The sequence below is a fragment of the Thamnophis sirtalis genome, unplaced genomic scaffold, assembly GCF_051295495.1.
Source record: "Thamnophis sirtalis isolate CommonGarterSnake01/CBP01778 unplaced genomic scaffold, rThaSir2_p1.2 scaffold_2, whole genome shotgun sequence".
NCBI classification, from domain to species: Eukaryota; Metazoa; Chordata; class Lepidosauria; order Squamata; family Natricidae; genus Thamnophis; species Thamnophis sirtalis.
This window is the reverse complement of record NW_028261382.1, coordinates 50,865,207-50,892,829: the sequence shown is the minus strand read 5'-3', so window position 1 is coordinate 50,892,829 and position 27,623 is coordinate 50,865,207. Positions and strand designations below refer to the sequence as shown.

Below are 27,623 nucleotides of genomic sequence, written 5' to 3'. Positions count from 1 at the left end.
GGTCACAGCGTGGCCAAGAAGAGCCAGAAAATGTGGACACATTCATTCAAGCTAAAACTGGGCAAGTTCCTGGACCTCACCAAAGTGAAAGACACGTTAGCCTGAAGTGATGATCCCATTTATACTAAAAGGGGCGGGCAAGGGTAGCTGATGCGCAAAATATACATTGCAACGCTTATTGCAAAGCCTCTCAGCTATCAAACGACAACCCGGCCTTCACGTGGTGCCCCCTGTTCCCACCAATCGGGCTCTGTCGACCCTTGGGACTGGCGCCCGAAGATATAGTCATGCGCCCATTCAATCTTAGCCGAAAATCATATAATAGCGACTGGCTGCACCACCTGACAACCCTAGCCCAGGACCGAAAACAGTGGCGTCAAATTTCCATGGAAGTCGCCTATATCCACGATGGGTGAAGAGGCGTCAAGTACAAGTACAAGTACAAGTTATACTAAAAGCAATGAAGAACTTGAGAGCCTCAAAGGTTAACCTGCTGGGCCGGGAACAAGAGGAGGAGGAGGAGGAGGAGGGCCAGGTTGACAGAGGTCTCTGCCACCAATCCCAAGGAGGGGCTTCTCGATTCCCCAAAAGGAGAAACTGTCCCCACCCCCTTTCCCTTCATTCTCCCCACTGCAGCCCCCGAAGAGAGACGATATGGGGGGGTGGGCATGGTTACTCACAGGCACAGTGGAGAGAAGCCTCTGAAATTCATCCCGAGAGACGATTTGGCACTTGGTGATTAAGATGCAAGATTCCCGGACCACGATCTTGAGAATGTAGTGCAAAAGCTCATCATTCAGCCTTCAGAGGCAGAAGAGACGGGGGCAAAGGAGGAGGGGTCAGGAGGGAAGATTCAAGTACAAACCGCAATGCATCCTGTCAGTCGGTCGCGAGAGCCACCTTAGCCTCCGCTTACCAATCTTCGCTGCCCGGGAGGCAAACGCCTGGATTCATTCAATCAGTGCGCACAGCCCCTGCTCTCTGTGTGTGTGTGTTGTTTACCTGCAGTGCTCATCATCTTCACTTCCAAATCTGTTGTTCTGGAGTTGCTCAGCCATGTTGGTCAGGATCACATCTCGAAGCTGGGCCAGGCCGCTGTTCCTCTCTCCTAGAATGGGCCAATTCAAGGGAGAAGGTACCGTATTTTTCGGAGCATAAGACGCACCAAGATTTTGAAGAGGCAAATTAAAAAAAAAAGCTTTTGCACTCTGCAGAACTCCCAAAAACCAGTTTTTCGCAAAAACGGGCCCGGTTTTTTTTGTCAAAAAAGGGCATGCATAGCCTTTAGGCGGCTTATAGAGTGCTCCTGGGGGCTGGGGTGGGGTAAAAAACGCCCTGTTTTTTGCTCATTCCTGCCCTCCTCAGCCTCCAGGAATACTCTGGAAGCCTCCTAAAGGCTCTGCATGGCCATTTTTGCAAAGGGGGTGGGGTTTCGGGAGACAAAAAATGCTGCATTCAGTGTATAAGACACCCCCAGGTTTTCAGCCTCTTTTTTGAGGAAAAACGGCGCGGCTCATACTCTGAAAAATACGGTAAGAAAAGAGGCTTGGGATTGGGCTGCAAAGCTCTCATTGACACCGCCTTCACCTGACGCATTCAGCAAAGTGTACATTCTGATTTTGTTTTTAATGTACGAATTAATTTGCACTCCAGCACCTTGAAAGCTCTTACCTTCTGTTAAGACCAGTTTCAGTAGGTTATTAATTTCTGTTTCTCCAGGGTACAGGATGCTTAGACCAGAACTTGAAAAGGCAAAGAAAGGCAACGCTTAGCATTTGTGCAAAAACATATTAAAAAAAGAGCACTGCGTTCTGAGGATAATTCTGATTTTACTCCAGCATATGCGTTGGGAACTGTTGGTGATATTATTTCATATGACGTAATTTATGGATCCCCGTCTGGAAATCTGTAGCACTTGTTTGGTTAAAGTAAGAGTATTTTGTTTTTTAATGTGCTGAAGCAAATTCACACGTCCTGGTATGAGCCAAGGTGGCGCAGTGGTTAAATGCAGCACTGCAGGCTACTGCTAGATCAGCAGTTCAGCGGTTCAAATCCCACCGGCTCAGGGTTGACTCAGCCTTCCATCCTTCCGAGGTGGGTAAAATGAGGACCCAGATTGTTGGGGGCAATATGCTGACTCTCTGTAAACCGCTTAGAGAGGGCTGAAAGCCCTATGAAGCGGTATATAAGTCTACTGCTATTGCTATTGCTGGTAGACAAAGCAAAGAGCAGCTGCTTTGTGATTTTTATGTCCTCAGTTTCATGAGAAATGAACTTTCCCATCAGTGATCTCGTGGGGTGAGGCCAGGTGACCTACCTGATGGCCAAGCAGACCTCCTTCTGAATCTCAGGGCTGATCTGGTCAACGGGGGCCATCAGGAGCTGCCAGAGCAAAAGGCCCGATCGCCGGACGATCTCCCGGTTCTTCTCCGTTTGGGGGCTGAAGAAAAATTTGAAAACCACCTGCAAGACAAGCGTTGCAATGCGAGGTGGGAGGAAGAAATAGAGGCTTCGCTTCTCCGCCTTCTGTCTGGATTGACTGAAATAACCAGGCTGCCTCGTATTACTGAGACTGGGGAAGGAGAGTTGAGGAAAACGGGGCAAGAGGTCGATATGTTCAAATGCTCTGATTTCGTTTTTTTATGAACCTCCAGAAAATAGGCCAAATTACCCCACAGAACACAAGACGTTTTTTCAAACTTGGCAACTTTACGATGGGTGGACTCCCCCAGCCAGTCATGAACTCTGGGAGTTGGAGTTCCCCTATCTGAAGGTTTGCCAATATTTGAGAAATATTGCCACAGATGATCAGGCTTGGATTTCGTTCAATTTCTGGTTTGTTTTTTTTTAGTCTTTGTTTTGATCTCCCTCCCGATACACTCCCCCCCTTCCTTCTCCCCCTCCCTCCAGTCCTCTCTCCCACCCTCTCTACCCCTCTTTCTTCTATCCCTCTACTCCTCCCTTCGGTGTATTTCTACAATCTATTAATATATTCAGCTTCTCCTATTTTTACAGTGGAATTAAAGAGCAAGATTTCATTCAATTTCTGGTGGACAAGAACGACATTCAGCCTAGAGCCCCTAAACTGTCGCCTTCTTTTTGATCCAGAGCACATGTCGGATCAATCAAGGACTCAGAATCGCCCACGGAGTGGCAGCCAATGAGAACTCTCTGGTGGGCCGCCCCATTTCTTTCCAAAATACAACACAGGCTGTGCACTGATGACGTTACCTAGTGTGGGTAATGAAATGTCTGCAAGAAAACAACCAAGTGCACAATGGAGACACACCAAGGTAATTGTAATTGAAGAGCCGAGGTGGCGCAGTGGTTAGGGTGCAGTACTGCAGGCCACTTCAGCTGACTGCTATCTGCAGTTCGGCTGTTCTAATCTCACTGGCTCAAGGTTGACTCAGCCTTCCATCCTTCCGAGGTGGGTGAAATGAGGACCCGGATTGTTGTTGGGGGCGATATGCTGACTCTGTAAACCGCTTAGAGAGGGCTGAAAGCCCTATGAAGCGGTATATAAGTCTAACTGCTATTGCTATCTATCTCTCTCTCTATATATTTTTGCCCTGTTGCAGAATATTCTTATTCCATTCCAGTTCATTCCATTTTGTTCTTCATTCCAATATTTCTTTCCTATTCTAGTCTGTATTCTATTCCTATTCTTCTATTATGAATTCTATTCTATTCTATATTCTATTCCTATTCTTCTATTATGAATTCTATTCTATTCTATATTCTATTCCTATTCTGTTATGAATCCTATTCTATTCTATATTCTATTCCTATTCCTATTCTATTATGTATCCTATTCTATTCCTATTCCTATTCTATTATGAATCCTATTCTATTCTATATTCTATTCCTATTCCTATTCTATTATGAATCCTATTCTATTCTATTCTATATTCTATTCCTATTCCTATTCTATTATGCATCCTATTCTATTCTATATTCTATTCTTCTATTATGAATCCTATTCTATTCCTATTCTTCTATTATGAATTCTATTCTATAATGAAAAATACAATATTGTCATTAAAATAGAGACAAGATAAGCTCTGTCTGTCTGTCTGTCTGTCTGTCTGTCTGTCTGTCTATCTATCTATCTATCTATCTATCTATCTATCTATCTATCTATCTATCTATCTATGGATTGTTGGGGGGGCGATATGCTGACTCTGTAAACTGCTTAGAGAGGGCTGAAAGCCCTATGAAGTGGTATATAAGTCTAACTGCTATTGCTATTGTCTCCTCCTCCTCCTCCTCCTCCCCCTCCCCCTCCTCAACACATTAGGACCTGAGCTGTCGGGGTAACCTCAGGTGACCAAAGGTGTGCCTCGATCAGGTAGAGATACCTGGAAAACCACCAGGATGCAGCGAATGATGCAGGTGTCCCCGTTGACCATGGCTTTCTCCATGATGTCGCAGATGCTGCTGAGGTGATGGGCTTCGATCGGGTGCTGCTTGGCCAGGAAGTTTGTGACTGGCATGTTGTTACTGGCGGCCAGCAGGTTGAGCTGGTGGATGCACATGGCGCCCACGTGGTGCAGCAACTGATTGATGACCTCGTTTGTGGCTGTGGCATCTCCTGTGGGGGGGGGGGAATCATCATGTCGTTTTTAAATTTGCCTGGCCAAGACCATCAGCCGCTTCTGACAACGGAGAGAGGGGAGGCCGATGATTGCTCAAATCAGGGGGCTCCGGGGATTTCAGATTATTCCCAGTGCTGATGGCACCTCTGGCCTCTCCTACCTTGTGGCTCCAAGATGACGTGGCTGACTCCCAGCCTCTGGCAGATGTAATGGAAGGCCTGGTTCCCAGGGTTGCACCACTGGTCAATGTAGTCGTTGGAGCAGGTCCAGATCATGTTGTTCATGGCATCGTAGCAGGCGCCTGGACAGAAACATGGGGAGCTCCCTTCATCAGAAGGGGACCGGGACGCAAAGCGAGCGGAAATCCAGAGATACCGGGCGTTAAAATATCTCAGCCTCTTCATGGAACAACTGGCCTCCAGAGGCCGTGGATGCTCCAACCCTGGAGGGTTTGAAGAAGGGACTGGACAACCATTTATCTGGTATGGCACAGGGTCTCCTGTACTTGAGAGACCGCCTACTGCCAATTACCTCCACGCGACCTATTAGATCTCATCGATTAGGCCTCTTCCGAGTCCCATCTGCCGGTCAATGCCGATTGGCAACTACGCGGAGGAGAGCCTTCTCGGTGGCAGCTCCGACCCTATGGAACGATCTCCCCGTGGAGATTCGGACCCTCACCACCCTTCAGACCTTCCGCACAGCCCTCAGAATCTGGCTATCCCGTCACGCCTGGGGCTAAGACTGTAACCCGACCGAATGGTATGAATGTTGTGTTTTTTTAATTATGTATTGTCTTATATGTTAAATAGTTTGTCTCCCCCTCCCCCTTGGATTGTGAGCTGCCCTGAGTCCCCCCAGGGAAAAGGGCGGCATATAAATAAACTTCTATCTGTCTATCTGTCTATCTGTCTATCTATCTATCTATCTATCTATCTATCTATCTATCTATCTATCTATCTATCATCTATCTATCTATCTATCTATCTATCTATCTATCTATCTATCTATTTATTTATCTATCTCCTGCTTGAGCAGGGCAGGAGGTTGGACTGGATGACCCCCAAGGTCCCTTCCAGCTGTTATTATGTTGTGTGTGTCCACACACACACAGCCTGGTGATAAATTTGTCTTCTTTCTCTGCATCCATTCCCACCCACAGCAGAATGTTGCTGTTGTTTTTGTTTTTTTTGAACTATTCAGGAGTTATTTGCTCTTAAGAAATTTGCACCCAAGCGTCCTGTCAAAGCCACCCTTGTGGGGTTTAACTCAGCCTGCAGCTAAGGCAGGGCTTCAGGGCTTACCTAGGCCAGGGACAAGGGCACCGCGCCCAAGGGAGCTCCCAGCAGCGTCGATCAGGTCTGCTCGGCTTGCAAACTGCCCGTCTGAGAGGTTGTACACCAAACTGGAAGCTAGGACTTTAAAGAAGGAATCTGCCATCAATCCCTCGGGGGATTCTAAGGACAAGCCGCGCTTAAGGCGGACCGGCCAACGCTGAACCTCCTGGGGCCAAAACCGCCTCTTGCAACAGTCCAACCGGCCTTTCCACCTTTCGTGGAAAAGTTCTCAAGTCAATAGAGCCTCTTTCCCTCCCTGAAAGGCCGAGGGGGGGAGGGGGAGAGGACTTACTTTTCAAGGATGACAAACCGCTGCTTCCCCCAAAGAGAGACCGCGTGGCAGAACTGCCGGAGCCTCCCGGAGGCGGGATCAGCATCACCAGGTACGTCCCGCAGGTGTAGATCGGGGTCTTCCGGAGCATTTTGAGAGGTAGACCACAACTCGTGTTAGCGGCTGGGGGGGGGGGGAGGTGGGGAGTAGAGGAAGAAGAGGAGGAGGAGGAGGAGGGGAATTGTGAGAAGCAGGAGGAGATCTTTAGGCCCAGCAACCTCAAAGCAGAAGACGACGTGAAGAGGAACCTGGTCCAACGCAGGACCATAAGAGGCAGCACTGCCCCCCCCCCACCCACCAGGGAATCCCTTCACGAGGCGCCTCAGGCAAGCAGGTGTCGTACCTGCTTTCTGACGTGTTTCGCCCTGTTCAACAAGGCGGCTCAGCTGCCCCCTTGGGCGAGGAAGCCACAAAAGGAGGGGTGGGGGGAGATTAGAGGGCTGAAAGCCCTATGAAGCGGTATATAAATCTAACTGCTATTGCTATTGCTATTGCTATTGCTATCTATCTATCTATCTATCATCTATCTATCTATCTATCTATCTATCTATCTATCTATCATCTGTCTATCTGTCTATCTATCTATCTATCTATCTATCTATCTATCATCTGTCTATCTGTCTATCTATCTATCTATCTATCTATCTATCTATCTATCTATCTATCTATGAACTATGGATTGTTGGGGGCAATATGCTGACTCTCTGTAAACCGCTTAGAGAGGCCTGAAAGGCCTATGAAGCGGTAGATAAGTCTACTGCTATTGCTATTGCTATTCCTGGGCACAATTTGCCCCTTACCTGCCTGGTCCTCTTTCAGGGTATTGGAGATGGTGGAGCCCGTCAGCGCAGCCAGGGTGGCCGAGGGGGAGGCCCTGTACCTGGAGAGCCGGCTGAGCAGCATCTCGTTAATGCTCTTGGCCGAGTCCCCCTCTTTCCTCATCAGGATGATGCGCTCCTGGAGGGGCCGGGCGATGCAGAGGCCGTTGTCCATCTGGGCCAAAGGACCAACACAAGGAGAGAAGCTTTCAATGCCACGCGGAGGACGCCTGGCACCCCCGTTTGTGCCCGCCTTCTTGGCACGAGACCCACCTTGAGCTCAAAGACGTCCATGAAGACGGAGTGGCCCTTGGGGGTTTTTTCATTCAAGCTCGCGGGAGACCAGATCCAGTAGAAGTAGGTCCCGTCCGAAGAGAGGTGGACGGTGGTCATGGTGCTGCCTATGGGGAAGTGATCGGGGGGCATTGGGAGAAGCTGGCACACCTGTGCGGAGAAATGGGGCAGGGGACAGAAGGGAGAAGAAATCCGGGTTTACTGGCATTTATGACGACACGCTGATCCCAAAAGTATCAAGACGCTAAGTGGTTCTGTGTACTGATATGCTGGCCTGACATTTGCAATTAAAATCAATATTTATATTTCAAACAGGCGCCACGAAGAGATGGAGCTGCTTCTTCTTCTTCTTCTGTTGTTTTAAGACAGTGTTTCTCAACCTTGGCAACTTGAAGATGTCCGGACTTCAACTCCCAGAATTCCCCAGCCAGCGAATGCTGGCTGGGGAACTCTGGGAGTTAAAGTCCGGACATCTTCAAGTTGCCAAGGTTGAGAAACACTGTCCTAACCACTGCTGGGGAATTCTGGGAGTTGAAGTCCGGACATCTTCAAGTTGACAAGGTTGAGAAACACTGTTTTAAGAGAGAAGAGTGCTGGAAACAAAACGAAAGTTGTTCTCATCGTGGCAAAACAAAAGCATCACAACTTGCAAGGTCACACTTGCCGAACAGGCACTTTGGAAAGTGAATGAGATGGGGGGGGGGAAATGGCTTCTGTCGATAGCCACACCGTGGAAGGACTTTCTGCCCTCCCCACCACTGGTCGTTTCCCCCAAGGTTGAATTCTTCTCGAAATTGGAAGAAGCTTTTCTCTCCCCATCAGAAACACCGAAGTACCGTATTACCATATTAAGACGCATCGGAGTATAAGACGCATCGGAGTATAAGACGCACCAAGATTTTGAAGAGGCAAATTTAAAAAAAAAAAGTTTTTGCACTCTGCAGACCTTTTTCAAAAAAAAAAAGGGGGGGGGACGTGCATAGCCTTTTGGGGGATTATAGAGTGCCTCTGGGGGCTGGGGGAGGCAAAATTAAGCAAAAAAAAGCCCATTTTTCTCCCATTTCTGCCCTCCCCAGCCCCCAGGAGCTCTCTGAAAGCCTCCTAAAGGCTATCTATAGCCATTTTGGTGAAGGGGGCGGGGTTTCAGGAGGCAAAAAATGCTGTATAAGACGCACCCAGATTTTCAGCCTCTTTTTTGAGGGAAAAAGGCGCGTCTTATACTCCGAAAAATACAATAAGTCCCCATGTGTGGACAGGATGGGGGAAAGGGCTTCCCCCAACATGTTCCAATAGGAAGACATGAGTTCTAATTGGGACTCCTGTGGTTTCCTTCATCCTGCCCGCCGTTACTAGCAGATCCATTGGCTAAACCGTCCTAAGATTCCTTCGTATAACGACCGGGCTGCGACGCTAAGGAGCTCGAGGTTTGCCTGCTGCTGTCTCAGCTCTTGACCGCCGTCTCAGATGCAGCCAGTAGAAAATATTGTGCTCATCCCCGGACATTCTCAGTAATGGATTCCTAGCTTTCCAAGGGAGACCGAGAGCCCGAGTCACCTGGGAAGCATATCCAGGGCAGAGTTTCATGTCTTGAGTTGGCTGGCACAGAGCTCAGATCCTAAAATCTCAGGCTGAGCATTTGGGGACTGAGGACAAAGTTGCCCAGGGAAAGACAGCATCCGCACAAGGGACTTTTCTGATCTTGTTTTCTGAAAGACCACCGGGGTTCCCAAGAGACAAGGGCAATTAGTGACGACGGAAGGTCGGGGGGGCGGGGGGGACGACCTGGACCATTTGGCTGAATCGCAAACCAGGCCTCGGAACAGACAGTCAATCTAAACCCAGCTCTGATTGTACCTGAAGCGTGTTCTGATCGATGACCTGGAAAAGGGAGTGAGGTTTACTGTCGAAAGAGACCGGCCTATGGAGCAGCCGGCCGTTGCCGAAGGCCACCCAGCCGGATTCCAGCTCCTCGTTGCGGGAATACACAAAGCCCCTGGAAGGAAGAGCAGGAGAGCTCGGACTCAGGCGCCCCCATCCCTCCTGGAAGCCCCCCAGGATGGTCTTTCTCTCCCTTGTCCTTCCTCTCCCGGAGGCCTGGCTTTGGTGCCGGGGGGGCTTACCGTAAAGTACCGTGTAATCCGGAGCCCAATTTGCTGATTCCCCGGCCAACGGAGTTGGTGGTATAAAGATAAAGCCCATCCACTGCCAGGCAGCGTCCTAAGTCCGCATCTGCAAGAGGGGTTCAGCGGGAGGAAGCCACGTAATTTGGGGGGAAATGTTTCTTTGAGCCGCCACCAACTGCCACCTGCCTACTAAGGAGGACTTTCCCCGTGGCTGCCACCCCGGTTAATTCTGCCAAAGGCCAACGGATTTCTTTCCATCAGGGGCCAAAAAAGCTTGATGTGCTAGTCTCCCTGGACAGTCCAGTCTTTTACTATGTCCAGTTCTGGGCACTGAGCAGCCTTTGATCTGTCCCTCACTCTGTGGAATAAAACCTCCCAGCTGCCTCTACCCGCCTATCATTTTCGCCGCGGCTTCTGCCTGCTGTGAAAGTATCCAAGCTCAGGTGTTCTAAGGCAGTGTTTCTCAACCTTGGCAACTTGAAGATGTCTGGACTTCAAGTCCCAGAATTCCCCAGCCAGCGAATGCTGGCTGGGGAATTCTGGGACTTGAAGTCCAGACATCTTCAAGTTGCCAAGGTTGAGAAACACTGTTCTAAGGGATGCAGGGATGTGCAGCCTTCCGGCGTTCTTACCTTTATTTTCCGAGCCAGAGCCAGGGCTGGCCTCAGGGGCCGGCAGCATGTCCTCAAACCCCCAGGACACCATGTGTTTGCCCCCAAGCAGGCAGGAGGGCGATCCGGGTCCGCCTTCTAAAAGCAGCAGCCTTCAGGGAACAGATGTGGACACACACACACACACACATAAATACAGGCTTCTGGGACATAGAAACAATGAACTACAGAAAAATGCAGAGTTAAGGGGCTTTACGGGCTTTTAAGGGAAGAGGGCTGATGCATGTTGACGTAAATTTATTAAATGACAATTACAATTACTTTGGCTTTGGACTATCGGGAGGAAACGATGAAAATGGCACGGCTGAAGGGATGCGTGTGGTTTAGAGCAATAGGGGGGGTCTCCCCATCCACTCCCCCACCCACCCACCTTCCTCCTCACCTGTACAACACGTCAGCCACGGGCAGGGATCCCAAGTCAGTCTGTTTTTGTAGGAGATGGACGGTGTGGACAAAGGTTTTGAGGGACCCCCTGGGAAAGAGAGGAGAAGGCAGTGGTCACTCTTCAGGTGCTGCGAGAGACCAATGGAGGCCACGGAGCTCTCTCGACAGAGAAGGACCCGACACTAATGCCCAGATAAATCCATCCATCAAAAGACTTGGGGACTGATGCCCGTATATTATATATTGTTCCGTTTCCAATCAGCGGGCACGAAGCAGTGAGTGAAAGACTGTTTAAACCCAGTGGAGAGAAAGCAGCCCGGGTGGGAAAAGCAGAAAAATCTAGCTAGGTGAGGTTCAAGAGCATTCTTCAACTGTTCAGAGTGCAAAGGGAGGACCCCAAAGGGAAGGTCCCAGCCGGCTCTGCTTTGCGAGGACCGTCCCCAAACTCAGGGGGCATGAGGAGCCCCACCACTTCAGCAGGAAGGAGACGGACACACGCCCCGATCCTGCTCAGGAGGCTCCTTTCCCTTGGCAGAACCTTCCCTCAAGGCCCACTCTTTAACTTTTAATAGATTTATATGCCGCCCAATCCCGTAGGACTCCGGGCGGCTTACAGAAAAAAGTTAATATAGGAGTTAAAATAAAGAACAATTGAAAAAGAAACAATTTTAAAAGAAAGAACGCACCATACACTCAATCTGGGTGGGGCTGGACCTCATTCCTGAAGTCAGCAGCACTCAGGACGTGGAGCTGCAGAGACCCTTCATGAGTGGGAAGGAGTTTGCCTTCTCTCTTCAGGGATCAACCCATGAAGCCATCAGGCCACTGGGACAGGGACAAGCCCCCCCCCCCTCTGGCAGTTTGCTCTCTTGCCGGGCAACGCTGAGACCCCTGAAGCCAACACATTTAAATAGGGATGGGAAGACGCCAAAAGGGCCTCCTACAAGGAACAGGTTTGGTTTGATTTGATTTATATGCCACCCTTCTGCCAAGGACTCAGGGCGGCGGACAACATTAAAAGAAACACATAATACAAAAGTTAGTCTTCAACATGCCACCACATTGGAGCCCAAAGTTTACGTTGCTAAGTGAAACATTTGTTGCTCACTTTGCCCCGTTTTATGGCCCTTCTTGCCACAGTTCTTCAGTGAATCACTGCAGCTATTGAGTTAGGGAGACGGTTGTTAAGTGAGTCTGGCTTCCCCATGGACTTTTGCTTGTCAGGAGGTCGCAAAAGGGATCACGTGACCCGGGACGCTGTGGCCGTCAGTTGCCAAGCGGCGGGATTTTGATCACATGACTATTAGGGTCATAAGCGAGAAACGCTCCCAAGTCACTTTTTTCAGTGCTGTTGTAAGTTGAGGACTACCTGTGTGGCTTTTTATATATATATACAGTGTGTGTGTGTGTTTGTGTGTGTGTATGTATGTGTGTGTATGTACACACACACACACACACACACACACATATATATATATTAGATTTTACAACCCCCGGTATGCCCAAATATGGGAAGAAGATCACTACTTCCATTCTCTGTCCTTCGGCTCGTCACAAGAGACCATCCAGACAGAAACCCAACATTTTTACTGTTGCCTTTTTGTTACATTTTGTTGTATTTTGTGCTGAATAAAGGGAGACTAGTATAGATCTATCTATCTAAGCTAAATAGCTTGAAATAGATCTATACTAGTCTCCCTTTATTTATTTATCAGCACAAATACAACACAAATGTAACAAAGGCAACAGTAAAAATATTGGGTTTCTGTCTGGATGGTCTCTTGTGATGAGCCGATAGACAGAGAAAGGAAGCAGTCTGCTTCCTCCCATATTTGGGCACACCAGGGGTTGTGACACTAAATACATACATACATACATACATACATACATACATACATACATACATACATACATACATACATATATACATACACACACACACATACACCACAAAAGGGAGTCCACCCCCTCACATTTTGTAAATATTTAAATATATCTTGCCAGCCGTGGAGACATGAATGGCTGTGTGTTGTGTCATTTTGAGGGGACAGCACATTCACACTGTTATACAAGCAGTATCCTCTCTACTTTACATTGTAGCCAAGTGTCATTTCTTCAGTGTTGTTGCCACATGAAAAGAGGTCCTTAAAAATGACAAAATGTGAGGGGGTGGACTCACTTCTGAGATATGCTGTACGTGGGTCAGAAAAAAATGAGGGGAGTGGGCTTTTCTTGGCGTGGCAAAGGCGAGGGGAGCCGGGAGCCAAGCAGAGGCTTCCTGCCCTGGGTTCCAGCCCTGCCCCGAAGGACACCAGAAGACCCCATTCCCCCGCCCTTCCTCTACCTGGCGCAGGCCAAGGCCACCAGGGCGGCGGCGGCGTTCTCCTTCTGCCGGTGGGGGATCTGCTGGCCGCAGGGCGAGGTCTCCTCCAGCCAGGAGCAGAGCAGAGCCTCGATGCCATTCAGGCAGTCGGCAGGCTCCTTGGTCAGGCTCAGAGGCTGGCAGTCCCGGAGGCACGTCAGGAGCACCTCGGCGGTGACGTTACCCAAGGAAGGGTCTGTCCTGCTCTGGGACTCGATCAGGGGGAAGACCAGGAGCAGCCCCATGCGGGAGGTGAAGGGCGCCTGCTCCGAGTGCTGCAGGAGGCCCTGCCGCTTGAGCAGAGCCAGGGCCTCCTCGTCGCCCGAGCTCTCCCGCTCGTGCTGCTCCTCCAAGGCCAGCTGGCGCTGGGCGTTCCAGAGGCCCCGCAGCGCGTTCAGGCGGTACTCCAGCAGGCGGGCGTAGGCGTTGCTCTGGTTGCCGCAGATGGCGCGCAGGCGCTCCGACAGCTCCGTGGGGTTCTTGGTCTCGAAGGTTAAGATCTGGAGGGGACAGAAAGGAGACCTTCAGGCTCAGACAGAAACGCCACCCACCCACCCACCCGCGACTCTTAGATGACCTTCTCCACATCCCTTCAACGGGGACAGCCCGAAGCCGTGCAGGAGGGGATGGACTCCAAATCCACCATTCAAGCGGGGTAGAATAACCGCAGCTCTGCGGGCTTTAGAACAGGGATTCTCAACCATGGCTGCTTTAAAATGGGGGGACTTCAATTCCCGGAATTCCCCAGCCAGCTTTGCTGAAGTCCCCCACCCCCATCTTAAAGTGGCCATGATTGAGAATATACAGAGTTTTCCAGAAAGGCCGACAGGAACCAATACCCAAGCTACTGTCTTTTCCCCTTATAAAATCCATGCTGGCCCCTGGCCACCTCTGGTCCGAATCCTGCTGCTATTTAATGGCTACCCTAAGAAAAAACACAAAATCTTGATTCACATCTGAGTTTCGTCACTGCCATAACTGCTTAAAAGCCTGAGCTTTTAAGCGGGGGAAGAAATACTATCGATTCCCTCTTTTTACCCCATCTTGCAAGAGCATGCATATCTCTTCTCTCCTCCCTCCCTCCCTCCCTCCCTCTCTCTCTCTCTCTCTCTCTCACACACACACACACACACATACACACACACGAGTGGTTTGAATAACGACCCGATTGTCAAATTTGTGTTGTGCCAAGGCACCATTAAAGCAAAATCGCTATCCAGACGGACTTTAAAATTTCGGATAATGTTACAAAATTCGCTTTACGATCGGTATCAGATATTTATGAATCCAGAACCTTTTCTTGGTTGCTTTATATGGCTTGTAGGTGACGTTAGATGACATATAAAACCTTGTCTTTTGAGCAACTTTTAACGGTAAAGAGCAAGAAATGGGATTACCGGGAAAGGATTCCAAGGCCAGTTAGCCAAATAAATACAAGCTGACATACGCAGTTAGCTAAATGGCGCAAACATTGATTTAACAGCTAAAGAGCTGTTGCCCCCGTCTCGAATGGTATGACTGTTGTGTGTTTTTAAATTATGTATTGTTATGTTTCGTCTTTTATTTTTTTGTCTGTACCTCCCCCCTTCCCTGATTTGAATTGTGAGCCGCCCTGAGTCCCCTTCGGGGGGAAAAGGGCGGCATATAAATATAATCAAATCAAATCAAATCAATCAAATTAACGGGGTCCAAACTCACAATGGGTTTTTTTTTCCAAAAAAAAAAAAAAATCCATTCGGTTTTCCAGCATTACAAATTCACCGTGGCATCCCACAACTAAGACCGTGCAAAATTTAAGGGCGTCAGTTTCTGCGTTTTCCTAGGGAAAAGGATGTGATTTCACGCAAGGGAATAAGTACTAGCAATACATTTAAAAGTGAACGCACTTCCACTCCCAGAATTCCCCGGCCAGCATTGAAACCCACTGATTTTAAAAGTCGCCAAGGCTGAGAACAGGGTTCTTCTTCTAAGGATGCTGATCCCAAGAGAATAACGAAGAGTCCCGGATTTGGGTCGAACATTTTAGAGAACTTGCACCCATGTCTCCTACTTCTCCTGCGTCTGTGATTTCTCCGCTGACTCAGGATGACTGAGGATAGGAATCCTTTGTTATTTGGGGTTCATTCCCCTTGTTTTTAAGAATAGAAAAATAATGGAAGTTCACAGCCAGTCCGGAGGCTTCTCGGGAATAAAGGAGAGCTGGTGCACGCCACCCCCCCACCCCATAAATAAATAAATGACTAGAGCAGCTCTTGCTGTATTGGCAAAATCTACATCCAGGTGAGCGCAGCCGAAATACGGAAGTCTGAGAATACGCCAGTCACGGGCCCGAGTGGCTCTTTCCCAATTGTACGGCCAGCAAAGTGGCCTCTCGAGAACGGGGGCTTCTAGATTCCCACCAGTCAACAGAAAGCCTGCTAGAACAATCAGCTTCAGTCATGGAAACGGCCAGGCTGCACACAAAGAAAGGACAGGACAATCACAACTGTTTGTGTAACCCCGATAATGGGCGGCCACACCCTGAGCCTCCGAGAAGGGTCGGGGGATTGGGTGGGAAGGCACCTTTGGGGGTGGCTTCCCTGCCTCTGGTCTTTTGGTCCTCTGAATGACACGGCCTGTCACTGGTGCGGGTACCGTGTCCCCACCTGCGCTACATCCTTCAGGCAGTCCTCGACTTACGACAGTCCATTGACGACGAGACTGGATAAGGCAGTGTTTCTCTACCTTGGCAACTTGAAGACGTCCGGACTTCAAGTTGCCAAGGTAGAGAAACACCGGGATAAGGGGACTTTGGAGCGGTTTTTTTCACAGTTACCCCCTCTGCAGCACATGGCCCGTCATGTAACCAAAATCCGGATGCTGGGCAGCCGGTTCCTATTTATGACGGTTGCTGGGTCTCCCTTCTGTTCGCTTAACAACCGGATTACTAACTTATCACCTGCAGTGATTTGCTTAACAGCCATGGCGAGAAAAGTCGTACAATGGGGAGGGGAAGGGGGGCAAACCTCGCTTAGCAAATATTTCACTTAGTGGTAATTGAGGACTACCAGTATAATCACTGCCCTGATTTTGTTATGACCATCCCACTTTCTGGGGGTCGTATGAGGGTTTTTCCCCACCAGAATTCCTAACTCTTCGGGAGAATGCTTCCGACAGGCTCGCATCACCACCAAGCGGGACAATTCGATGACAAACCGCATCCATTTACACTTTGCCAACATCTGGGTGGTTTATCCCAACACGACATCCTCCTTTGCTGGAATGAATTTCTCATCCCACTGAAATCATTTTTATTCTGAAATTGCTGGGCAGCCTGCAAAGAGCTCTCATTTAATCATCATCTCTCTAGGACAGGGGTCAGCGACGCGGGTCTTTCATCCCTCTGCCGCGGCTCCTTGTCGCTCAAAATATGCGCCGCCACCGCCAATGGGTGACACCTGCCAGCAGACGATTTATTGAGCTTTCCCGCCCAACCATGGTTAACTCGAAGAAAAGAAGAGTTTCAGCAGAAAAAAGAACGTTTAATTCAACCACATAGGCTAGTTTTGTGGCCGCTCAGGGAATAGTCGGGCACGGGAAGGGTTTCTGTGGCTCCCGGTGTTTTCTCTTCTGTGGGAAACGGGTCCCAATGGCTCTTTGGGTGTTTAAGGTGGCCGATCCCTGCTCTAGGAAAAGCAGTACCCTAACTCTTCTTTAACTGGGTTTGTTGAGCAATGGGACCTAAAATTCTGCAGAAACGGCGAACAGGCTGCCTATCAAAGAAGTTGGAATGGTCAGTGCTTGCTTTTTTATTTTAAATAAACACTCGGAAGTCAAAGGGTTGGGAGTGATTTCCAGGCTGGTCTTGAACAGCGGGAAAAAGGTCAGAGTTGGCTAGCACCAGGATGGGCGACCACGAGGAAATCCCAGGGCTGTCGAATAAACTGGGGAGTCCATCCCAGAAGAACTCAATAAGAAATCATCTCCGTACAGATGACGGTGCAGTTGAAAAGAAGGCTGCCAACAATGGGAAGCTCTTATTGCAGATCTATACAGCATGGAATATTATGCTCGGTTTTAGTCATCACATTTGAAAAGGATATGAAGAACTTGGGGAGGGGGGGGGATGCAGACAAGGGCAACCAAAACTATCAAGAGCTGAGAAAAAGCTGGAACATCTGGAAGGGACGGGAACAAAATGCAGAAAGATTTTTAAAAAAAGAAAAGAAAATAGAATAATGCCCTGGGTGGAGAAAAGAGGGCTGGGGGCGGCTGCTTTCTCCCCCCCCCTCCATCCCTAGCCGCAGGGGCCATTCAGGGAAGCCGGTGAGAGAGAGAAAAAAGAAGAAGCGGAAACAAAAGAAAGCTCCTTCACACTGCGGCCAATTAATCTGCGGGAATTCATTACCGCAAGGTATGTGGAGGATGTGATATGAAGACGACTAGGGACCGGATGAAGTCAGGGGGGGCAGCCGGACGGAGGGAGGTTGGTCTCAAAGGCCCAGGGCCGCCTCTGTGTGGGGACAACCAGTTGCAGGGACCCACAGGAGGAGAGAACACGGGGTCCCCACCTCTCTTGGGAACCCCAGAAGCTTCCAACTGGATGCTAGAAGAGGAAAACCTGGACCCAGGTGAATGTTGGCCTTCAGGAGTCAAACGGGAACTCAAGAAACTTTACTCATTTTGAGCTCAACGGGCAAAGCTGCCACACGTAATCTGGAGGGTATCTCACCCCACCAAAAGCCGTGACCCGTCAAAACCGCGTTCCACAAAAGCGCGATCGACGAAAGCGTGTATGTGACGTCATCACAGTGCGACGAAAAAGATCGAAAAATTGAAATAAAAATTAAATTACAGCAAGCCGATTCACATAAAGGTAAGGGTTAGGGTTAGGTTAAGGGTTAGGGTTAGGTTTAGAGCATTAGCGTTACGTTTAGCGTTAGGTTAAGGGTTAGCGTTAGGTTTTTCGTTAGGTTAAGGGTTAGGTTTAGGTTTAGGTTAAGGGTTAGGTTAAGGGTTATGTTTGGGGGGGTTAGGGTAAGGTTTTCACTTTATTTTTACATTTTTCGATCTTTTTCGTCGCGCTGTGATGACGTCACATACGCGCTTTCGTCGACCACGCTTTTGTCTACCGCGGTTTTGTGGTGGAACCCCAAAAGCATCTGAGAGGATAGTCTGTAGAGATTCTCAGCCATCCAGGTCCTGGTTGTCCCAAAAGTGTTTTTTTTTCCCAAGAGGCAACAGGACTTCCTTGTTTTAATCTTTTGAAGGCGTTTCGCTTCTCATCGAAGAAGCTTCTTCAGCTCTGACCGGATGGTTAGGATGGGAAGCGAAATGTCTCGGAAAAAAACAGTTGCCTCCTCCTGAAAAAAAAAAGCACCTCTGGGACATTTGAGATGATCCACTGCATTTTTACGTGGGAGAAATGTACGTTTAGAGTCACTCGATCGTGAGATGGGCAGCATATCAATTTAAGAAGTCAGTTCGATCCTGACCAGCTGAAGGTGGGCTCAGCCTTCCACCTTTCTGAGAGGTGGGTAAAATGAGGGGCCGGATTGTTAGGGGCAATAGGCTGACTCCGTAAACCACTTAAAGAAAACTGCAAAGAGGCATATAAGTCTAAGTCAGTGTTTCTCAACCTTGTCAACTTGAAGATGCCCGGACTTCAACTCTCAGAATTCCCCAGCAGTGGTTAGGACAGTGTTTCTCAACCTTGTCAACTTGAAGATGTCTGGACTTCAACTCCCAGAATTCCCCAGCCAGCATTCGCTGGCTGGGGAATTCTGGGAGTTGAAGTCCAGACATCTTCAAGTTGACAAGGTTGAGAAACACTGGTCTGCTATGAATAAGTAAAACAGTACAAATATTAATGGGAGCAGCAGCAGCTTTTCCACCTTTGGAACTGCACCTGTCCCCTGCCCGGCTCCTGGGCCCTTGTGGTCTCTGCCGGCTGGTTGTGGTGCTGGCCTTTGGCCTCCCATTTCTATGTTGAACATGGTTTGGGGAGAGCCGAGGGAGAGCAAAGGCTTATCAGTTGCTATTTACATTTCAGGAACCCCAAACATCCACATTGTCAGCTTCCATTCCACAACGTGTTTCCCAAACAATTGTAGAGATCGTACAATTACCTTGAAAGTACAGCATGCTCTCCGAGCAATTACCGCACGGGGCTGTCATGTGATTAATCATCATTTAAAGCAGGCTTGCAGAACTAATGGGCTCAGTTCTATTTCTATTCTATGCAAACTATATTGATGCCAAAAAAAAGAAAAAAGCCCCACTCCCCAAAAAGGATCACTACCTTCTGGACCACAAGACCCACGAACCGTTCCACGTTCCTCGACAGATCACAACAAAAACAAATAAATAGGGCCGTCAGCATTTATTTTAACAAAAGGCTTACGATGCGCGGGCCAGTGGCATTTCCACCCTCCACCCCCTTAGGAAATACTCCATTCCTTGTCCCCACGAAGCCCAAAGAATTGAGGGCCGCCTGGGCTCCTTCCCGGCGACACAATAGCCTCCCTTCAAGCTCCTGACACAAACGCAGGTGACCGAGCGTAAGCCTCCAATGCGGTGCCTGCTGAACCGTCCCCCGTTTGGTTCACACCACCCAGCTTCTGACAAAGAACCTGTGTCACCGAGAGCCACCCGGCTGGGGAAGAGGGCGGAGTGACGGAGGGAGGCGCATCAGAGGAGCCTTGGCAGAAAAGACATTGGCGGCCCTGGGCTCGGCTGCCCCTATTTTTAGGGAGGAAGAAGCCGAGGTTGGCAAGCATCATGGTTCCTCTCCCTCGGCTCCTGGGCCATCAACCAGAGTAATCAGCGCATGTCAGAACCAGACAGGCCATTCTGCAGAAAAACCGGGATGAGAGGATCCCCCTGGGTTGGGGGAAAGGGCTTCCCAGGAGGAAAAGAGAGGAGAGATGCTTCCTTACTGCTGAATCACCTTTGCGACAGGGAGCCTATGGAGCAACGTGGAGGTAGCCAGAGCTGCCCCAATGTTTACATGCTCCTTCCGGTTCTCGGATGGGCTTCGGACTTCCTGCCCTCATCTTCATCCTCCTGGGATCCCTCCAACACACCAGGAGAGAAAGCAGAAAGCGGCTCTCTTGCCCCCCCCCCCGGACAGTCACTCCTCATTGCCCACCCCCATCTGCCATCTCCCAGTACCCATCTTCCCCTCCTTCATCTTCTGGCCTTTCAGAGGTTGTCCTTCAAGCTCGGCCCTCCTCTTCCTCCCCCCACCTGTTTCTCCTCACTTGGGAGGCCAGGCATCTCTCCAAGGGCAGCAGCTTCCCCCCTCCTGTCCCCCCCGGCCACTTTCTCCCCTTGACCTTCCTCACCCCCCCCCCCCAGTTCTTCTTCCTTGGCTGTTATCCCACACCTCCCACTGGCCTTCCCATCCTTCCCCCTCCCCTCCCCTTTATTTCAGTAGCTTCCATTTGAAGGCTTCTGATGACCCCCCCCCATTTCCAGTGGGAGGGTTCCCCATGTGGACAGCCTCCCTTCATTCAACCCCTGAGCCGGGTGCCTCTCGTTCCCCACCCCCCCCAAACAGATGTTGGGAAAACCACTAAGTGGGGAAGGGACCCTTCCTTCTCTCATCTCTTCCTTCCATCCCTCCCCTCCTCTGTAGTCATTCCTTCCTTCTCTCACCAATCTACCTTCCACCTTTCTCCTTCCTTCCTTCCTCTCTAATCCTTCTTTCCTCCTCTCACCAATCTACCTTTCTCCTTCCTTCCTTCCTCTCTAATCCTTCTTTCCTCCTCTCACCAATCTACCTTGCACCTTTCTCCTTCCTTCCTTCCTTCCTTCCTCTCTAATCTTGCTTTCCTTCTCTCCCCTATAACCTTCCTTCTCTATTCTTTCCTTCCTTCCACCTCTCCCTTCCTTCTCTCACCTATCCAGCTTCCTTCCATCCTCTCCATTCCTTCTCTGCCTTCCTTCTCTCCTTCCCCCTTTCTCTCCTTCCTTCCACCTCCCCCTTCCTTCTCTCACCTATCCAGCCACCTTCCATCCTCCCCATCCTCTCTTATTCCTTCCCCCTTTCTCTCCTTCCTTCCTCTCTAATCCTTCTTTCCTCCTCTCACCAATCTACCTTGCACCTTTCTCCTTCCTTTCTTCCTCCCTAATCCTTCTTTCCTCCTCTCATCAATCTACCTTGCACCTTTCTCCTTCCTTCCTTCCTTCCTCTCTAATCCTTCTTTCCTTCTCTCACCTATAACCTTCCTTCTCTGATCTTTCCTTCCTTCCACCTCTCCCTTCCTTCTCTCACCTCTCCAGCTTCCTTTCATCCTCTCTATTCCTTCTCTGCCTTCCTTCTCTCCTTCCCCCTTTCTCTCCTTCCTTCCACCTCTAACCTTTCCCTGCCTCAGTGGGACCCCCAGGGTCCCTGGGGGGGGGAGAAGCCAAGGTCCAGCCCCCCTTCAGCCTCTCCCCTTATCAGCCCCCTCCCCCAACCGGCCTAGCGAGGGGGGCGATGCTGGGGGCCAGGCCGGGGCCTTCCTTGGGGGGGGGGGGCGCAGCGACTCCCCTCAGGTAAACGCCTGGCGACCCCCCCCCTCACCCGCCATTGTCCGAGCCCCCCCCCTTTCTTCCCCCTCCCTCACCTCCAGCTCGGTGTCTCCGGGCTCGGCCACGCCGATGATCTCGCTGGGCAGCTCGGCCAGGTCGGTGACCCGGATCAGCCCGTCGTGGAGGAAGATGGTCTCCTCCTTCACCGACAGCCACTGCGCCGAGTCGGCGGCGGCGGCGGCGGCAGCGGCGGCCGCCGCGGAGCCCGAGGCGCCCGCCGGGGAGCCCATCCAGGAGGCCGGGCGGGGACGGCTGAGGGGAAGCCGGGATGCTCCGGCAGGCAGGCCGGGCGAGGCGGGCGGGGGAGGAGGAGGAGGAGGAGCGGCGGAGGCGGCGCCCTCAACCCCCCGCCATGATGGGCGGGGCCCGGCGGGAGGCGGGAGGCGGGGCCTCCTCACGCGCCCGGCTGACGGCGCCACGCCATCTTGGAGGCGCGCGAGCCAAGCGCCTCAGGCGGGCGTGGGGGGGGGGAGGAGGGGGGCCCGGCATGCCCCGCGCCGCCGAGGAGGGAGGGGGGGAGGAGCGCGCGCGCCGCCCCGCCCCGCCCCCCCGGCGCCGCTCATTGGCTGGCGCACCAATGGGAGTCACCCGCCCGCCTTGGATCGCCTCAGAGCGGCGGTTGTTCGCCGCCGGGGAAGGAGGTGAGGGGGTCGCCGGCCCTTAAAAGGGCGGGGAAGCGCAAAGGAGAGCGCGAGGGGGGCAAGCGAAGGGGTCCGTTCTGCCTTGGTGGTGTTCTGCCTTGGTTCTGACCCGTTTCTCAACCGTGGCCGCTTTAAACAGAGGTGGACTTCAATTCCCAGAATTCCTTCACTTAAAACAGGTGGACTTCAATTCTGGGGAATTCTGGGAGTTGAAGTCCACAAGCCGTAACAGTGGCTAAGGTAAACAGCACCAGGCCCCAAAACAGGAGACTGGGAGTTCTAGTCCTACCTTAGGCATAAAAGGCAGCCTTAGGGTGACTTTTAACAGTAAGAGTTGGAAGGGGCCTTGGAGGTCATCTAGTCCAACCCCCTGCTGACGCAGGAAACCTATACTAGGGATTCGAACTGCTGAACCTTTCCGATCACCAAGCTCAGCTCAGGCTACTCCACCCCTCCCAGACATGCCTACCTCACAGGGTTGTTGTGGGGAAGGGAGGACCGCTGCGCCTATTCCCCACCTTGATTTATTTATAAAAATAAGATTTAAAAAAAAATCTTAAGCATAGAATGGGTTTGTGTGTGTTTGTGTAGCAATATTTATTTTTTTTATTGGAAAAATACTGCCGATACTATAATGGAAAAAAAACTATTGATATTCCCCCTAGTCTTGTTTTTAAAAATGCTCAGGATGGTGGCTAGGAATATAAAATTGAAAATGGTTTTTCTTTCCCTTGGGAGCAGGGAAGAAACACGACTTTATCATTTTGCGCTGTTTTTTGGTTCTATGCAGCTAATGGGCTTGCAGTGATTCCCAACCTTTTTTGGGGGGCCATGTCTCACCTAAGCATCTTTAAAATCCTGATGCCCCCAACATACAATTCTTATTTTACTCAGAAAGTGAACTCATGTGGAGGAAGCCTAAAAGGCCATTAACTTGGTTTAAACAAGGTTCAAATTGCCCCCATTAAAAATCAAATTGCCCTCCTGTGAGGCCTGGGCCCCACATTGGGAACCACAGGCTTAAGGTGATCTGTGACATGCACTGCGTATCATATAATATCCAGCTGATGTTTTATCAGAGTCCTTCATTTGCAGCAGGATAAACTGGAAAAACAAACCTTGCTTAGAAGTGGAGCCCGGTGCGGTCCCTTCATTTTCATGGCCATGCCATGCCATGTCTTCAGAGAATGGACGTTTTATCAAGAAGGTGAGCATGGACGTTTTATTCTTGATTTTTAAGTTTTTATCTTGTCTCTGTAAGCCGCCCAGAGTCCTGCAGGATTGGGCGGCATACAAATTTATTAAATTTCAAATTTCAATGTCAGAGGCATGCAAGACTAATGCAACAGGGTCAGATCCCTGGTTCAACCCAGCATTGTCATCTCTTTCAACTCTGACACAGAGATGTCAAAGCAGATATTGTCCAAACTGGTAAATCAGTCCGTCCACGCCCAAGGATGAACAATAGCAACAGCCGCGCAAGGCAGATTCAGGAACCATCGTTTGAAGTAAAGCGATGAACTGACGGCTGAAATGAAGGTGTTGCTGTCCACTTCTGGAAGATACTATCAATGGGATGGCTGCAAAGCAAAGGGTTAAAAGCAGACACAAAGAATCCTGCCCTTTGAAAACTTTTCGTTATAAATTATGCGAGGGCAGGACCTCTCTGGAATCAGTTTCCCAGTAAAGATCTGGAAGAGCAGCCGTTGAAATTGTTTTAAATAACCACAGGGGGGGTTCTAAATGGGCTTTGTGGTACTTTTAGGGTATTATCTAGGAAATAATTCTGAATGTTTGATAAAGCTATGTATTATTTGTCTTACCAGCTAATTTGGGCAGTTCTGGTGGGACAGCGCTCAAAAGTCCTGGCCACAGAAGCTACAGTGAGTAAATTTGGTAAGCTTTATCTTGCAATTTAATCTCGCATAACTTAAGGAACATTGGGGGCTCTCAAAATGCGGTGTTCAAAATAGCATAATGAGTATGCGGGCTTCCCACTAAATCAACACTTATCTTATAACTCAAAGCCTTAAACAATAATTTAAACAATCAACAGGGCCTGCTGGAATATGCAAATTTCCCTGAGAGGATTGGGCTGGTGGAACAATACAAGAGAACATCTGGTCAGCTGTAGTGTATTTTTATTTCAGCGGTTAAAATAAAACTCAGCTGTATGAGTCTTAACACACCACCCAATTAATTTTTTTATAAAGTTTAACGCTACTTAATTAGCATAGGAAAAATATCAATTTACATGCAACTGTTTTGTTTGTAATGTTCATTATGATCAGAGGTGGGGGGGGAGGGAAGCACATAATGCTGGGGCTGGGGAATTCTGGGACTTGAAGTCCCCAAGTATTAAAGTTGCCAAGGTTGGACATCCCTGGTTTACACCATACCATATGTTGCCCCCAGAAAACAGGAAAGGGTGCTTGTGAATATACAGAGACAATCCTCCTCTAAGGTGGTCTGATTTTCTTTGATTTAGAATGGTACTCAAGAATTTGTTTTCCAATTTAAATTGTTTTGCCAATCACTTTCTGCTTGTTTCCCTTCTGATTTTTAGCTCGGCTTCACACACATTTTAGCTGCTTTAATCCCTGAACCGTATCGTTAGTGGAAAGCTATGTAGATTGGTCCTAAATTAAAATACATTTACATAGGATGAAATATCATTGTACAATGGAATCAACGATGCTTTCAGGGTTGTGTATTTGGGGCTGATCTCAGCTGATAAAATTGGGCAGGGCTGAAGCCTCCTCATCCATACTCCTTTAACTATGACTCTACCCTTGATTACCCTGAAACGACAGGATATAACCTCCCTCTAAAGATCATCTCAACGTAAAGGGTGATACAACACATCAACATTTAGTAACACCAGTCTAGGGAGGAAGTAGTTCACAACCTTGTGATCTTGATTAGTCCTACCTAGGACACCCAAAAGAAAACAATATATACTGGAAGACTACAATGTGTGTTTTAGCCGTGAGAAGCCAGCATAATATTGATCTAACGTTCCTGCAATACCTGTAACTCATTTAAAAACAAACATTTAATCATCCCTAAATAATGTTGGCTTGAAAAACTCTAATATCTGCCCCTTATTTGGCTTCTGAAGAGTTTGGCCTGAGTGCCCCCCCCCAAAGATCATATAATTCCATCCTGTTTGATTAATACAAGACCACCAATTATGAGATTTTTAAAAGGGCATCTCTTTGTCACAAGCATCTCACAAATTCACATGAATCATGCTTTGGGCTACATAACTTGACAGTGTGACTCTTTATTCTGGCAATTGGCTCTGTTGCCATTCTACCTGTTTGCGCCAATAGACAGGTAATGACTCAATCCTCCATTCATAGGCCTTGGAAGAGACCCAACAAATCCAAAGAACTTCCTAAGTATAAACATACATGGATGGTTTTTCCAAAACGACCTAATATGAATTTATTTGATGGGAACTAAGTTAGATGTAAATTCCCCTTTATTTTTAGTTTTAGGGATTACGTTCATCTTTATTTTGTATCCGTTCACACTGCACTAAGCCTTAAGTTGTGATCTACTAACTAACCACTGGGTTCAGACAACACAGCACAGGAATCCTGAATCAAGGATTCTTTTTTTTCATCCTGTTTTGACTTAAAATGCTTTACTAATGCCTCAGCACTACCTGACATATGGCAAAACCCTGTCTGTGGGGATAAATGCTACCTTTCTTTGGCCTTTGCTTAAAGCCGAAATAATATACACAGTTCTTTGTATATATTTCAAAGATAAATTCAATACAAAAATAAATAAGCACTAAATAACCTTGCTTCCTCTGTCCTTGATTTCCTCTACAATCAATCAATAAATCAAGCTTGGTTATTATGACAAATACTTCCCAAGAGTCTCTGGTTTAGATCAGTTCTTTGGGGATACAACCCCCCCCCCAACCCTCCCATAAACCATGATTCTCTTTTACTGCAATCCAGCCATTTTTCATTCCAGGATAATTCCCAAAATATAGGAACCAAGATATTTTCAATTAGTGTTCATTACTTTAACATAGCCGAGGTGGCTGTGAACCACTTGTATTAATTACTGAACATCTCACGTACTTTAATGAAGCTCCTCACTTCCAGTTTAATCAAAGAGAAATGTTTAAATTGCCTCGGGATACATTTTTCCCTACCATTTGTGCTTTGGGAGTGAAGGGGAAATGTGAGTGAACCCCAAAATTAATGGAAAATATATTGCTTTCCCCTAGAGACATTTTAGGGGACATAATGACGTGCTTTTTCAAACCAAGTACTAGAGGGTAATTCCAAAGGTGCTTTTCCAAGAGGCTGAAGAAGCTTCTTGGATGAGAAGCGAAACCTCTTCGAAGAAAAACCAGAAAGTCCAGTTGCCTCTTGAAAAAAAGCACCTTTAGGACCTGGATGGCTGGGAATCTCCAGAGACAACTCGAGTGTCACATCACTGAGTCAATTTTGTTGACACCAGGCGCATTCATCCTACTCGTCTAACCTCATGCCAGTGGAGCAATTAGCACTGCCAACAGCCAACCACACAGGGCTTGGTCCCATTCATCCTGTGTCCTTCTTCCTCACTGTTGACCTGCTTCCAGGATACCGATGGGTGATTTCCTGCCGTTTCCAAATTGTTTTGCTCGGCATTCCTCCGCACAAAGCAGCCAAACGGGCTCTGCTATCTGGGGAGGCAGCTTGCCGGGTGCAGCCTTCAGAATGAAGGCGCCGTGGCTTTCTTCCAAGCACTTTTGCAGGTGTCTCCGCAAGGACTGAACGGCTAACTTTAGCATCTCCCTCCACCTGCGTTTTGTAACTTTGCCGTATCCCACCAGTGCAGCAAATGTGCACTCCCAGCCCTAAAGAAGCAGCTGTTTCAACCACGCTGCTCATTTTAACCCAGTTTATCCCGACCGGAGACTTGAGCAGGGAGGAGCCTCGGCCTCTGTGGAACCCCAGCCTGATTTAAAACCCAAACTGCCCACCAGTGCGCCAGACTTGATGGGGACCCAAACTGGGTCAAACTCCTTGCAGCCTCTTCTTCACCCTTCCCAAAAGGAATCACGGGTCGTTTGCTTGGCAAGCCTCCCACCCTCCGCAGGCTCTTCTGCAGAACCAGAGGGGGAGCTGCCCGGAGCTTGGCATAAAATGGGCGGTTATAGAAACGCTCTGAACAAAAGAGAAACACACTCAAAAGGTTGCCGTGGTCCTGAGGCTTTGGGAAACTGACAGCTAGCTGGAGGGGCCATCAGCCCCACATTCTTTTATCTGCGCAAACCATCATGATGGCTACCACCAGAATGGCTGGTCCTGCCCCACCCCCGTCTTCTAAATGGTGGCCTGTTCATCAACTGGATTCACACAACCTCCTAAATCACAATCCAATAAAAACACACAGCAGCCTGGCGTGATACATGAAACGAGCTAGATCATCCAGCCAACTGGGAGCCCCAGAAAGGGAGATTCAGACCCAGCCTCGGTCGAGGGGACACCTAGC

General features: G+C 49.2%; 1 protein-coding gene across 1 annotated transcript in view; it reads right to left on the bottom strand.

The window, feature by feature from the left end:
- HECTD4 (HECT domain E3 ubiquitin protein ligase 4) overlaps positions 1-21,704 on the bottom strand; it is a 64,366-nt gene extending 42,662 nt beyond the window's left edge. The window contains 16 exon segments of the mRNA XM_087703466.1: positions 681-801; positions 1,003-1,108; positions 1,672-1,742; positions 2,318-2,463; positions 4,362-4,594; positions 4,759-4,899; positions 5,903-6,016; positions 6,228-6,389; positions 7,067-7,259; positions 7,358-7,528; positions 9,233-9,371; positions 9,499-9,607; positions 10,134-10,264; positions 10,555-10,644; positions 12,901-13,418; positions 21,510-21,704. Coding sequence (XP_087559592.1) covers positions 681-801; positions 1,003-1,108; positions 1,672-1,742; positions 2,318-2,463; positions 4,362-4,594; positions 4,759-4,899; positions 5,903-6,016; positions 6,228-6,389; positions 7,067-7,259; positions 7,358-7,528; positions 9,233-9,371; positions 9,499-9,607; positions 10,134-10,264; positions 10,555-10,644; positions 12,901-13,418; positions 21,510-21,704 — 2,640 coding nt within the window.
- Positions 21,705-27,623: the final 5,919 nt, after the last annotated feature.